This window comes from Carcharodon carcharias, chromosome 1 (assembly GCF_017639515.1).
Source record: "Carcharodon carcharias isolate sCarCar2 chromosome 1, sCarCar2.pri, whole genome shotgun sequence".
In the NCBI taxonomy this organism is placed as follows: Eukaryota; Metazoa; Chordata; class Chondrichthyes; order Lamniformes; family Lamnidae; genus Carcharodon; species Carcharodon carcharias.
Window position 1 is genome coordinate 214633336 of NC_054467.1, and position 13418 is coordinate 214646753.

A 13418-nucleotide genomic window follows, 5' to 3' on the forward strand; every position below is an offset into this window, starting at 1 on the left:
ATGTGGAGTAGGTACACCGACAGTGCTGTTAGGAAGGGAGTTCTAGCATTTTGACTCAGCGACAGTGAGGGAACGGTGATATATTTCCAAGTAAGTGACTTGGAGGGGAACTTCCAGGTGGTGGTGTTCCCATATACCTGCTGCCCTTGTCCTTCTAGATGGTCATGGCTGTGGGTTTGGAAGGTGCTGTCGAAGGAACCTTGGTGAATTCCTGCAGTGCATCTTGTAGGTGGTACACGCAGCTGCAACTGTACGTAGGTGATGGAGGGTGTGAACGTTTGTGGATGTGGTGCCAATCAAGTGGGTTGCTTTGTCCTGGATGGTGTCAAGCTTCTTGAGTGTTGTGGGAGCTGCACTCATCTAGGCAAGTGGGGAGTATTCCATCACACTTTGTGACTTGTGCATTGTGGACAGGCTTTGGGGAGTCAGGAGGTGAGTTACTCACTTCAGGGTTCTTAGCCTCTGACCTGCTCTTGTAGCCACAGTATTTGTATGGCTAGTCCAGTTCAGTTCAGATAATATCACCAACGTCAACACCTATGTGTTCTTTTGTTCTGTTGTCTGTGACATCTTTTGATGATCTGCTTCTATCACTACTTGCTTGTCCCTACAACCACACTAACCCCCTCCAATTCTCTCCACCCCACCACCCAACCCCCCCCCCCACACACACACACACACACACACACACACACACACACACACACACACACACACCCCTTAAACCAGCTTATATTTCACCCCTTCCTTGGATTCACCTAATTCTGTTGAAGGGTCATGAGGACTTGAAACATCAACTCTTTTCTTCTCTGCCGATGCTGCCAGACCTGCTGAGTTTTTCCAGGTAATTCTGTTTTTGTTTTGTATTTCCAGCATCTGCAGTTTTTTGTTTTTATCTCTGTGTTTAATTGACTGCCACTGCTCTTCAAGAAATGCCTTCCTTGAAGAAGTTCTGTTCGTCTCTGCGACAAGATTTCCGTATCTCTCTTTTGCCTTGCTCACCTTCATTGCTTTCCATTTCTCTCCTGGTATTTGACAAGGTGTTTACTAAAACCCGCTTTCACAGCCATATCTCCTTTCTCAGTAACTGTCTCCGTCTCCGAAATACCCCACATGGATTTCAACTGAAATTCCACCCCTCATGTTTCGAACCCACCCAGGATTACAGGTATCTCCGGGACATAAAACGTTTCTCGGACTGCTGTTCCCGTCACATTCTGAGATCCACACTCAGTGCCATGCACCGCCATATGAACACACTCGACCTCTCCCTCCAGCAGCACCGCCGTACCCTTTTTCAAAGCTGCGCGTGCCCCCAGTTTCATTTTATTCTTTGTCTCATCCGACGCCTCAACAAGAAACTTTTTCTCTTTCTCTTAAGTGCTAAGGAACGCAAGCTCCAACAACTCATCAACACCAACACCCATCTAGGACCCTCCACCCCTGCCTGTCCCTCCATCCCCACCCCATCTTCCAATCCCAGCCCCAGCCGTGTATTCACTATAGCCCCTGACCTTCCCTTCTCCGATGCTGAACGTTCAGCGCTCAGCAAAAGACTTACGCCCTCACCTCAATGAATTTCGGGCTCGGCGTGATGCTGAACTCTTCTTCCGCCGTCTTCGTCTCCGGGCTCACTTCTTTGGGCAGGAGTCCTCTCCCTGTTGAACAGATCCTTTCACCCACCTCCAATATTCTCCCTCCACCTGGACCCCTCCCTCTGGATTCTTACCTTCTCTTGATCTTTTCATTGAGAACTGTCGGCGCGACATTAGTCGTCTCAATTTCTCTGCTCCTCTCACCCATTCTAATCTCTCTCTCTCTGAACTTACTGCACTCCATTCTCTCAGGTCCAACCCTGACATTGTCATCAAACCCACTGACAAGGATGGTGCTGTTGTTGTCTGGCGCACTGACCTCTATCTCGCGGAGGCTGAGCGTCAACTCACAGACACTTCCTCCTACCTCCCCCTGGATCATGACCCCACCACTGAACATCAAGCCATTGTTTCCAGGACTGTCACTGACCTCATCTCCTCTGGGGATCTTCCTCCCACAGCTTCCAACCTGATAGTCGCCCAGCCTCGGACGGCCCGCTTCTACCTCCTACCCAAAATCCACAAACAGAACTGTCCTGGTAGACCGATCGTGTCAGCTTGCTCCTGCCCCACAGAACTCATTTCTCATTATCTTGACTCCCTTCTCCCCTTGGCCAGTCCCTTCCCACCTACATATGTGATTCCTCTGACACCTTACGTCACATCAACAATTTCCAGTTCCCTGGCCCCAACCGCTTCCTCTTCACCAAGGACGTCCAATCCCTCTACACCTCCATCGCCCACCAGGATGGTCTGAGAGCCCTCAGCTTCTTCCTTGAACAGAGGCTCGAACAATCCCCATCCACCACTACTCTCCTCCGTCTGGCTGAACTTGTTCTCACACTGAACAATTTCTCCTTCAACTCCTCTCACTTCTTCCAAATAAAAGGTGTGGCTATGGGTACCCACATGGGCCCCAGCTATGCCTGTATCTTTATGGGGTATGTGGAACATTCCTTGTTCCAGTCCTACTCCGGCCCCCTTCCACAAATCTTTCTCCGGTACATCGATGATTAATTCGGTGCTGCTTCATGCTCTCATCGGGACTTCGAAAAATTTATTAATTTTGTTTCCAAACTCCACCCCTCCATCATTTTCACATGGTCCATCTCTGACACTTCCCTTCCCTTCCTTGACCTCTCTGTCTCAATCTCTGGTGATAGACTGTCCACCGATATCCATTACAAGCCTACCGACTCCCACAGCTACCTCGACTACAGCTCCCCACACCCCGCTTCCTGTAAGGACTCCATCCCATTCTCTCAGTTCCTTCGCCTCCGTCGCATCTGTCCTGATGATGCTACCTTCAAAAACGGTTCCTCTGACATGTCCTCCTTCTTCCTTAACCGAGGTTTTCCACCCACGGTCGTTGACAGGGCCCTCAACCGTGTCCGGCCCATCTCCCGTGCATTCACCCTCACGCCTTCTCCTCCCTCCCAGAAACATGATAGGGTCCCCCTTGTCCTCACTTATCACCCCACCAGCCTCCGCATTCAAAAGATCATCCTCCGCCATTTCTGCCAACTCCAACATGATGCCACCACCAAACACATCTTCCCTTCACCCCCCCCCCCACCCCCATCAGCATTCGGTAGGGATCGTTCCCTCCGAGACACCCTGGTCCACTCCTCCATCACCCCCTACTCCTCAACCCCCACCTATGCCACCACCCCATGCCCACGCAAAAGATGTAACACCTGCCTCTTCACTTCCTCTCTCCTCACCGTCCAAGGGCCCAAACACTCTTTTCAAGTGAAGCAGCATTTCACTTGCATTTCCCCCAACTTAGTCTACTGCATTCGTTGCTCCCAATGTAGTCTCCTCTACATTGGAGAGACCAAATATAAACTGGGCGACCGCTTTGCAAAACACCTGCGGTCTGTCCGCAAGAATGACCCAAACCTCCCTGTCGCTTGCCATTTCAACACTCCACCCTGCTCTGTTGCCCACATGTCTGTCCTTGACTTGCTGCATTGTTCCAGTGAAGCCCAACGCAAACTGGAGGAACAATACCTCATCTTCCGACTAGGCACTTTACAGCCTTCCGGACTGAATATTGAATTCAACAACTTTAGGTCTTGAGCTCCCTCCTCCATCCCCACCCCCTTTCTGTTTCTTCCCCCTTCCTTTTGTTTTTTCCAATAAATTATATAGATTTTTCTTTTCTCACCTATTTCCATTATTTTAAAATATTTTTAAATCTTTTATGCTCCCCCCACCCCCACTAGAGCTGTACCTTGAGTGCCCTACCATCCATTCTTAATTAACACATTTGTTTAGATAATATCACCAACTTCAACACCTAATGTGTTCTTTTGTTCTGTTGTCTGTGACATCTTTTGATGATCTGCTTCTATCACTGCTTGCTTGTCTTTACAACCACAACCCCCCCTCCACTTCTCTCCCCCCACCACGCACACGCACACGCACACGCACACACACACCTTAAACCAGCTTATATTTCACCCCTTCCTTGGATTCACCTAGTTCTGGTGAAGGGTCATGAGGACTTGAAACGTCAATTCTTTTCTTGTCCACCGATGCTGCCAGACCTGCTGAGTTTTTCCAGGTAATTCTGTTTTTGTTTTGTATTTCCAGCAACCGCAGTTTTTTGTTTTTAGTCCAGTTCAGTTTCTGGTCAATGGTAGCCCCCGGGATGTTAGTGGGGATTCAGTGATGGTAATGCCATTGAACATCAAGGGGCGATGGTTTTGATTCTCTCTAGTTGCAGATGGTCATTGCCTAATACTTGTGTGGCACGAATGTTAGTTGCCACTTGTCAGCCCAAGTCTGGATATTGTCCAGGTCTTGCTGCATTTGGACATGGACTGCTTCAGTATCTGAGGAGTTGCGAATGGTGCTGAACATTGTGTGATCAAGAGCTAACATCTCCACTTCTGACCATATGATGGAAGGGAGGTCATTTATGAAGCATCTGAAGATGATTGGGCCTAGGACACTATCCTGATGAACCTCTGCAGTGATGTCCTGAGACTGAGGTAATTGACCTATAACAACCACAAAAATCTTCCTTTGTGCTAGGAATGACTCCAACCAGTGGAGAGTTTTCCTCTGATTCCCATTGACTCCAGTTTTGCTAGGTCTCCTTGATGCCACACTTGGTCAAATGCTGCCTTAACGTCAAGGGACTGTTCGTCTCACCTCTGGAGTTCAGCTCTTTTGTCCATGTTTGAACCAAGGCTGTAATGTTATTGCTGAGCAAATGCAGCTTGATAACACTGTTGATAATACCTCCCATCACTTAATGATCATCCAGAGTAGACTGCTGCGATGGTAATTGGCCGGGTTGAATTTATCCTGCTTTTTGTGTACAGGGCATACCTGGGCAATTCACCGCATTGCCAGGTATATGTCAACGTTGTCGCTGTACTGGAACATCTTGTCTGGGGGTGTGCTATGTTCTGTAGTACAAGTCATTGGTATTTTTGCTGGAATATTGTCAGGGCCCATAGCCTTTGTGCTATCCAATGCTTTCAGCCATTTCTTGATATCACGTGGAGTGAATCAAACTGGCTGAAGGCTGGCACCTGTGACTCTGTGGACCCTAGGAGGAGGCCAAGATGGATCATCCACTTGGCACTTCTGTCTGAAGGTTATAGCAAATGCTTCAGCCTTATCTTTTGCACTGATGTGCTGGGCTCCCCCATCATTGAGGATGGGGATATTTGTGGAGCCACCTCCTCCAGTGAGTATTTTTAAAATTTGTTTATGAGATGTGGGCATCTCTGGCTCGGCCAGCACTTATTGCCTATCCCTAACTGCCCTTGTTCAGAGGGCATTTTAAGAGTCAACCATGTTGCTGTTGGTTGTGGGATTGCTTAGCCCTGTCTATCACTTACTGATTGTGCTGTTTGGCACGCAAATACTGCTGTGTTGTCACTTCACCAGGTTGACAACATTTTTACATGTGTATGGTGCTGCTCCTGGCATGCCCTCCTGCACTCTTCATTGAGCCAGTGTTGATTGCCTGACTTGGTGGTAATGATAGATCAGGGGATATGCTGGGCCATGAGGTTACAGATTGTGGTTGAGTACAATTCTGTTGCTGTGGATGGGGCACAATGCTTCATGGATGCCCAGTTTTGAGGAGTTGCTACCATTTAGTATGTGATAGTGCCCCCCCCCCACAAACCCCCCACACATACACACACACACACACACACACACACAGTGTGATGGAGAGTATCATCAGTATGAAAATGAAATTACAGAATCTCAGAGTGTAGAAGACACTCTTCAGCCCATCGAGCCTGCACCAACAGGGCTTTGTCTCCACAAGGACTGTGCAGTGATTGCTCCTACCAATACTGTCATGGACAGATGCATCTGCAGCAGGCAGGTTGGTGAGGATGAGGGCAAGTATGTTTTGTTCCCTCACCATCTGCTGCAGACTCAGTATGGCAGCTATGTCCTTTAGGACTTGGTCAGCTCGGTCTTTATTGGAATTACTGACCCATTCTTCATGATGGGCATTGAAGGCTCCTGCCCAGAGTACCTTCTGCACCCTTGCCACCCTCAGTGCTTCCTCCAAGTGGTGTTCAACATGGAGGAGCACTGATTCCTTAGTTGAGAGAGAGGAGGTAAATGGTAATCAGCAGGAGGTTTCCTTGCCCATGTTTGACTTGATGCCATGAGGCTTCATTGGGTTTGGAATCAATGTTGAGGATTCCCAGGGCAACTCCCTCTTGACTCTGTCACCACCTTTGCTGGGCCTGTCCTAGGAATGGTGATAGTGGTGTCTGGGACATTATCTGTAAGGTATGATTCTGTGAGGATGACCATATAAGACTATTGCTTGACCAGTTTGTGAGACAGCTTTCCCAATTTTGGCACAAGTCCCCAAAGGACTTTGCAGGGTCGTCAGGGTTGAGTTTGCCATTGTCATTTCTGGTGCCTACGTCAATGCCAGGTGGTCTGTCCGGTTTCATTCCTTTTAGACTTTGCAGAGGTTTGATACAACTGAGTCGTTTGCTAGGCCTTTTCAGAAGGCATTTAAATATCAACCACATTGCTGTGGGTCTGGAGTGGCATGTAGGCCAGGTCAGGTAAGGATGGCAGATTTCCTTCCCTAAAGGGCACTAGTGGACCAGATGGGTTTTTACAACAGTCTACAATGATTTCGTGGTCATCATTGGACTTTTAATTCTAGATTTTTATTGAATTCAAATTCAGCCTTCTGCTCTGTGGGATTCAAATCAGAATCCCCAGAGCATTATCCTGGGTCGCTCGTTTACTAGTCCAGTGGCAATACCACTATGCTACCTTCCCCATTGAATAACATGATCATGGTAAAGCTTGCCTGGAAATGCTGATCCTCCTCCTCCTCCTGCTTCTGCTTTATTTGTGTCGGCATCACACACACATCCATATTCCGCCAACATTTATATGGGTGGCACTAGCTAAACCAGGCATGAGCTGCCGAGATCATCATCCAATAATGAAAATTTATACATGGAAATAATCTAATGATGGGTCTTGAAGATTTCAAGTGATGGGACTGTGACTGTTTCTTTTGTCAGCTTGTTCCGTTGTCCTTGGGAAGAAAGACTATTGATACGCTGTCTTGGAACCAAATGATCTTTATAGTTTGTGTGGATGGCTGTCTTGTGTTTTGTCATTGCTGGAAGGAGGCAGTTATTTATTTCTGTCAATTCCCACCAATCCACTCGATATTTTATAGAACATGGTCAGTCGGATCTTTTTTTCCCACTCCTTTGCTGTCGTGATTCCCATTCCAAATCCTCAATCCAGGATGTGACACTGGTGTATTTTGTGCAGAATTGCCTTCAAAGACAAGAAGTCTTTGGATTGCTTCTATCTTATTTATACCTCTCATCATATAATGTGATGTGACAGAACTAGGGAGGCATGAGACCATGGAGGGATTTGAAAATGTGGATGAGAATTTTAAAACTGTGGCATTACCAGACTGCAAACCAGTGTTGGTCCAGAAGAGGAGGGTGATGGATGAATGGAATTTGGCGTGGGTTAAGGTGCAGGCAGTTGAGTTTAATCTTAAATTTTGTAGGACGGCATATCAGAGGCTGGCCAGGAGACCAATGAAATAGTCAAGTCTAAATGTAACATGGGCATGAATGAGGATTTCAGCATTACATGAGCTCGGGCAGGCTAGGAGTCAGCTGATGCTATGGAGATGGAGGTACATGATCTGGTCGGAAGCTCATCTCAGGATCAAATATGACACCAAAGTTTTGAATGGGTTGGTTCAGTCTCGGGCATTTGCCAGAAAGAGGGCTAGTTGGTGGATAGGAAACTGTGTTTGTAACAGGAACCAAAGACAATAGCTTCATTCTTCCCAATACATAATAAATATTGGGAAGACCCAACCAAAATGGCTGACAAACACTGTGGTCAATCACAGAAAATGAAGCTTTGGAGAAAGGTGCTGCTGAGTTAGAGTTGGGTATCATCGATACATTTGGAACCTGATGTTTCCATCTAAATAACTCCATTAAATGTGTTCTGGTGTTGCTAATACATTGTTTGTAATTTACATGAACATGAGAATTGGGGTCTGTGATCTATGGTTTAAGTAGAGATGAGAGGAAGAGCAAATGGTAAATTTGTGAGAACAATTTGAAAGTGAACGTTGACTGTAAAAAAAAAAAAACAAGTTTTCAATTTCCAAATCTGGAATATTGTGGTTTTTTTTGAAGCTTAAGGTGGGTAATGGGTAAGTCTCATGGCTTCGGCAACTTAGAACCCAGGGTTTTAAAGGAATGAGCTTGCGGATTGTCTTGTGGATATCCAGAGTTCCTTGGACTCTGGCCAATCCCAAAGGATCCTTAAGTAGAATTAGTGATTCCCACCTTCAAATAAAAGTGAGATTATTGAGAGATTTAAAGAAGTGGATGAGGATTTGAGTTTGTTGCCCCTGGTGAGGAAGGGAAAAGTGGAAGTCTATGAGCTGGCAAGCAAAGAAGTGAATAGACCTTGTGGTAGAGTACAAGCCATAGAGTTCTGGATGAACTGGAGTTTGAGGATAGAACTTCGAAAGTCAGCAAATAAGTTGTTGGGGTGGGGAGAAAATAGAACCTGCAAAATGAGGTCATTGATTATGAGTTTCATTGTGAGTGAAGATAAGGTTGAGATGGAGAAGGAAATGGGAAATGTAGTGGAGATGAAAGTAGGTCTTGTTGATGGAATGAATGTGTGTTTCGATAAGGCTGCTAACCCTCCAGGATGTTCTGAAATCTCCAGGAATTAAAAATTGATCTGAATATTCCTGCAACTAATTCAGGAGAAAAATCATTAAGCATTCTGAAAATTTTTTTTTTACATTTTTTTGAACTGCTTCTTTAGCTGTAAAGAAAAATGTTGGAGGTAGTAAAAGAGCAGGACAGTTTGAGGATCACGTGCTGAAACTGAGGAATACCTTCAACCAGATTTTGGCAACTTCAGGCTTGAGGCTAAGTTTGGCCTAGATCAGAACATTTTGCATTTTGTGCACAGTTGGGTTAAGTTTGAGTTGGAAATGAGGAAGATGGGTGAGATCACGGTCAAAGATCCCTTGGAGAGATTGCTCTAAATGAAATAGTCCTATGATTAAAGCCAGTTCTTTGTAGATTTCAGGGTAAAATGAACATAATTGTACAATATTATCCTAAATGGACTTTAATATATTTCATCACTATTGGGTGTGCAGGACACCATTCAAAAAGTTGCACATGAAACAAACTTGGAAGTAATGTGAACTGTGAGAAGGATGGTGATAAGCTTCAAAAGGACATCAACAGGCTGGTGGAATGGGCAGACTAGTGGCAAATGAAATTTAGTGCTGAGAAGTGTGAAGTGATTAATTTTGGTGGGAAAAATGAGGAGAGGTGACAAAGAGTACAATACTAAAAGGGGCACAGGAGCAGAGGAACTGAGGCTGTATGTGCACAAATCACTGAAGGTGCCAGGGCAGGTTGAGAAAGTGGCCAAGGCTTCCTGGGCTAGTTGTAGTGCCCTTTGTCTGCCTTTCTAATTTAAGACGAACCAGTAATCAAACCCCTGATCAATTTGATGCCAGGCAGTGCCTTACTTACTGCTGTTGCCAAACTTACTGTGAGGCATTTCTATTGCCGGGTACTTTAAGAGGTTGAACAGAAGAGGTGAACAGAAAATCCTTCCTTATTTAAGGAAGGAAGTAAATGCATTGGAGGCAGTTCATATGAGTGGGTTGTCTTACGAGAAAAGGTTGGACAGACTGGGCTTCTTTCCACTGGAGTTTAGCAGAGTGCAGGGTGATCTGATTGAAGTATTCAAGATCCTGGATGGCCTTGACAAGTTGGATGTTGAAAGGATGTTTCCTCTCATGGGTGAATCCAGAACTGGGGGGCACTGTTTTAAAATTAGGGGTTGCCCTTTTAGGACAGAGATGAAGAGAATTTTCTCTCTCAGAGGGTTTTGCGACTTTGGAACTCTCTGCCTCAGAAGGTGGTGGAGACGGGGTCATTGAATATTTCTAAGGCAGAGGTGGATAGATTTTTGTTAGGCAAGGGAATCAAAGGTCATCGGGGTTAGATGGGAATGTGGAAACCGAAATGCAAGAAGATCAACCATGATCTAATCGAATGGCGGAGCAGGCTCGAGGGGCCAAATGGTCTACTCCTGTTCCTATTTCTTATGTTCTTAAAATAAATTTTGGATGAGGAAACATAATGCAGAGACATCAGGGTCATTCATTGAGCAACAGAAGTTATACTTAAAAGAAGGCAATTGATATCTAGTTCAGATTGTTCTGGTTTTCACTGACTCTAGTGGCAACAGATGGCTTGTGACTTCTTCCTCTTTCTCTCCCTATGTCTTCAAATCTGCACACTGATCCTGTTTCTGCTGTCCGTATTTATCTCCTGCAGCCAGGGCTTGTGCTGCATTCTAATATTGCTGTTGTATTTTTGATCTTACTATTCCATTTGTCAATAGTCATGGACCTGTGAATAGGGTATGCTCAAAACCTAAACAGTCCATCGTTAACTTTTTCCTGGTATAACCATTTACCAGACTTAGTAACCCTTACACCCATTTAGTTATAGCTCCAAAGTCCATTGATCCATATATTTTAAAGCATATCCTTTGATCACAGCTGGTAACAAAGTTTGGATATCTATCCTTCCCTGCCTTTTGCTCGTCACAAAACCATCACTTCCTGCTATAGTGCAACTTAGATTTGACTCGAGTCACACAGGCCAAAAGTCCTTCATGTTGCAGTGTGACTTTGATGTGACCAAAGACACAGAGGCCATATGTCCAAAGCATACATGTTGAATTAACCATTAACATAACAAGAATGCATAGCACCATGTATAAATAGTACAGAAGTATACACTTCCTAGAGTACAAAGGACACAAGAAATTTGTGATTGAAAAAGGTGCTACACACTACACTGAATAATTTTGTTTATTCGCCTTGTGTATCATAGGCAAGACACAAGATGGACAGAATTGTCAATAATCGGAAATGTGAAGTTCTGCAGGGTGGCAGGTATCTTGGATTTTTTAAAACCTATTTGTTGTGTTCTAAATGTAAGCTGTATCCTGTTCTTGCCCTTTCTCAAATATGTGAGTTTGAAACATTCCAAGAAATTAGACTGTTGGAGTCTAACATGGGCAGAAATTTTCTTTGCGCTTATTACAGACGATAAGGCAAGCTTCACCCTATGGTCCAGATATTCTCCTTTGAATTTTTACCAAATCTGAAAATGATTAAATTAATTTGCTGCCCTCTGCTGTCGGAGTGGGAGCTGTAAGCCTTCCACTTGTGTTGCCTTTTGCCTCTGGCAGGAAACTGAAAGCTGCTGTTAAAATAAAGTTTATATTTGTTACTTTATTTCCAATAGTTTTTTTGAAAGAAATAAACCTGATCTTTCTTGGCCTTCAATTTGGCTTTGATTATGCAGGGATATTTCACAGCCTTGCAGAAAACTTTACATTTAGACGTTTGAACAGGAACTTCGTTTAATGTCCAATCAAAATTCCATTCTGAAGAAACTCCTGACAATGCATGCATTTTATAACCCAAGAAATACTGCAAAAACTAATTGAGGAATGCACTTCTAGGATAGAATGTGTGCCTGGATTACATTCACCTTAGAGTGCTCATATGTCTGTGCCTGAGAAAATTCTTTAAAATTGGAATAGCAACAATTAATTGACTATTAATTGTCTTTAATTGTACATGGGTGATGAGCATTGACTTGGCATTCACTGGAGTCCCAGATGTATGGGGTTAGGGGTGTATGCCTGTAATGTGTAGCTCCTGTAAATACATATAATTATGCAAAGATTGGCTCCAGTTCTACCCATCACCAACTGGCTCCTGGAATAGAACAGCAACTGCCAAAAAAGAACATCACTATAGCAAAAATGTAAAGATTTTCATGCTGCAAAATGAATACAAAAAAGAGCAATCAACTTTTCAGTTTACGGCAATGCAGAGTTGTAGATCTTCTCTTAAAAGTTGGCACCTGGAACAAGCCAACCCATGGGTACTTTCTGTAAAACAAATTTAGAGTTGGAACTTATTTTAGTTCACTGTTTTAGCAGTCAATTATATCTGTTACTGGATTACCAAAACAGTAAATGAGAGATATTTCTACATTTAATAGGTTTAAACCAGAAAAATGGAGAAACATAGAAGTTGGAGATATTGTACGCTTGCAGAGAGATGATTTTATTCCAGTAAGTTTCATCTTTTGGACAAAATAATGTTAGGAATGCTTCTGTCATGTTGGATTATATATATATATATTTTTTTTTCTAATTATTTAGGCTGATATACTACTGCTGTCCAGTTCAGAGCCAAACAGTCTTTGTTATGTGGAAACGGCTGAACTTGATGGGTAAGAACTTAGATTTGCAACCAGCCTTTAATTCAGTGGTGGATAATCCTCTTGGTAAAGTCTAGGCATCTTCTTCTCCTGTACGCACCGCATTGTAGTTAGCTCATAATGCAATCAATGAGTGGCATATTGAATATAGTGCTTCATAGGTACCATAATTGTCTAATTTTTACTTTTTGATGCTGACTTGGGCTGCTCATTTCACTTTTTTTTGCCAATCGCCATTTTTTTCGATTAATAAATGCTTTTCAGCCATAAAGCCATAACTGGTTTCAGTGGATTGAGGTTCTACTGTAATTGCAGGTTTATTTTTTAAAAATCTTTCTTAATATAGTTCTCTCTGAAATGGCCACGATAAGAGAGACATTTTAAAAAAAAAAACAAGATCCAGAAACAGCAGTGAGATGAATGAAGTTGGTTGAGCAAGGGCTATTAGTCAAGAATCCCGAAGATTTCCCTGTTTCCCTTCTCAATAGTGCCATGTAGTCTTTACCATTCCTTTTGCACATGTAGGCAGGGCCTTTGTTTCATACAAACTTACAGTCTGTGTTTCCCCGAGTCCTGACGATGTTTGCTGATAGAAATGATCACTTCCTGTAACACCTTTCTCAAGTAACTCCAGATGTCCCCTCAATGTTAATGCAGATGCCTTGAATTTGTGTATTAGTGCGCATGGAAAGAATTGGAGCATTTTGTGCACAGGTGGAAAGCTGACATTTCTTGCAGGGGATCCAAATGTCTGTACATGTGAGTCCCATGCTGGCCAATATATTATCTGGCAGAAAGCAGCAGACTGAGTGAATTAAAAATTTCTGTAGTTTCAACCATTATTTTTGACTTTTGCATCTGGATTACAGAAACAGATGACCTGTCTCTAGTGAGAGGACAAATCAAATTTTGTTGCAATCTTAAATATATTCTTACAAGTAGTAACCTTCAACTTAGCAATTAGATT

The 13418-nt window shown here is 43.9% G+C and overlaps 1 protein-coding gene across 4 annotated transcripts in view; it reads left to right on the top strand.

Moving 5' to 3' along the window:
* Positions 1-13418, top strand: part of atp8b1 (ATPase phospholipid transporting 8B1) — a 162808-nt gene that overhangs the window by 89099 nt on the left and 60291 nt on the right. For all 4 annotated transcript variants that reach the window (XM_041212843.1, XM_041213646.1, XM_041214379.1 and 1 more), the window contains exons 6-8: positions 11045-11106; positions 12230-12302; positions 12393-12463. In XM_041212843.1, coding sequence (XP_041068777.1) covers positions 11045-11106; positions 12230-12302; positions 12393-12463 — 206 coding nt within the window. The remainder of the gene's footprint in view (positions 1-11044; positions 11107-12229; positions 12303-12392; positions 12464-13418) is intronic.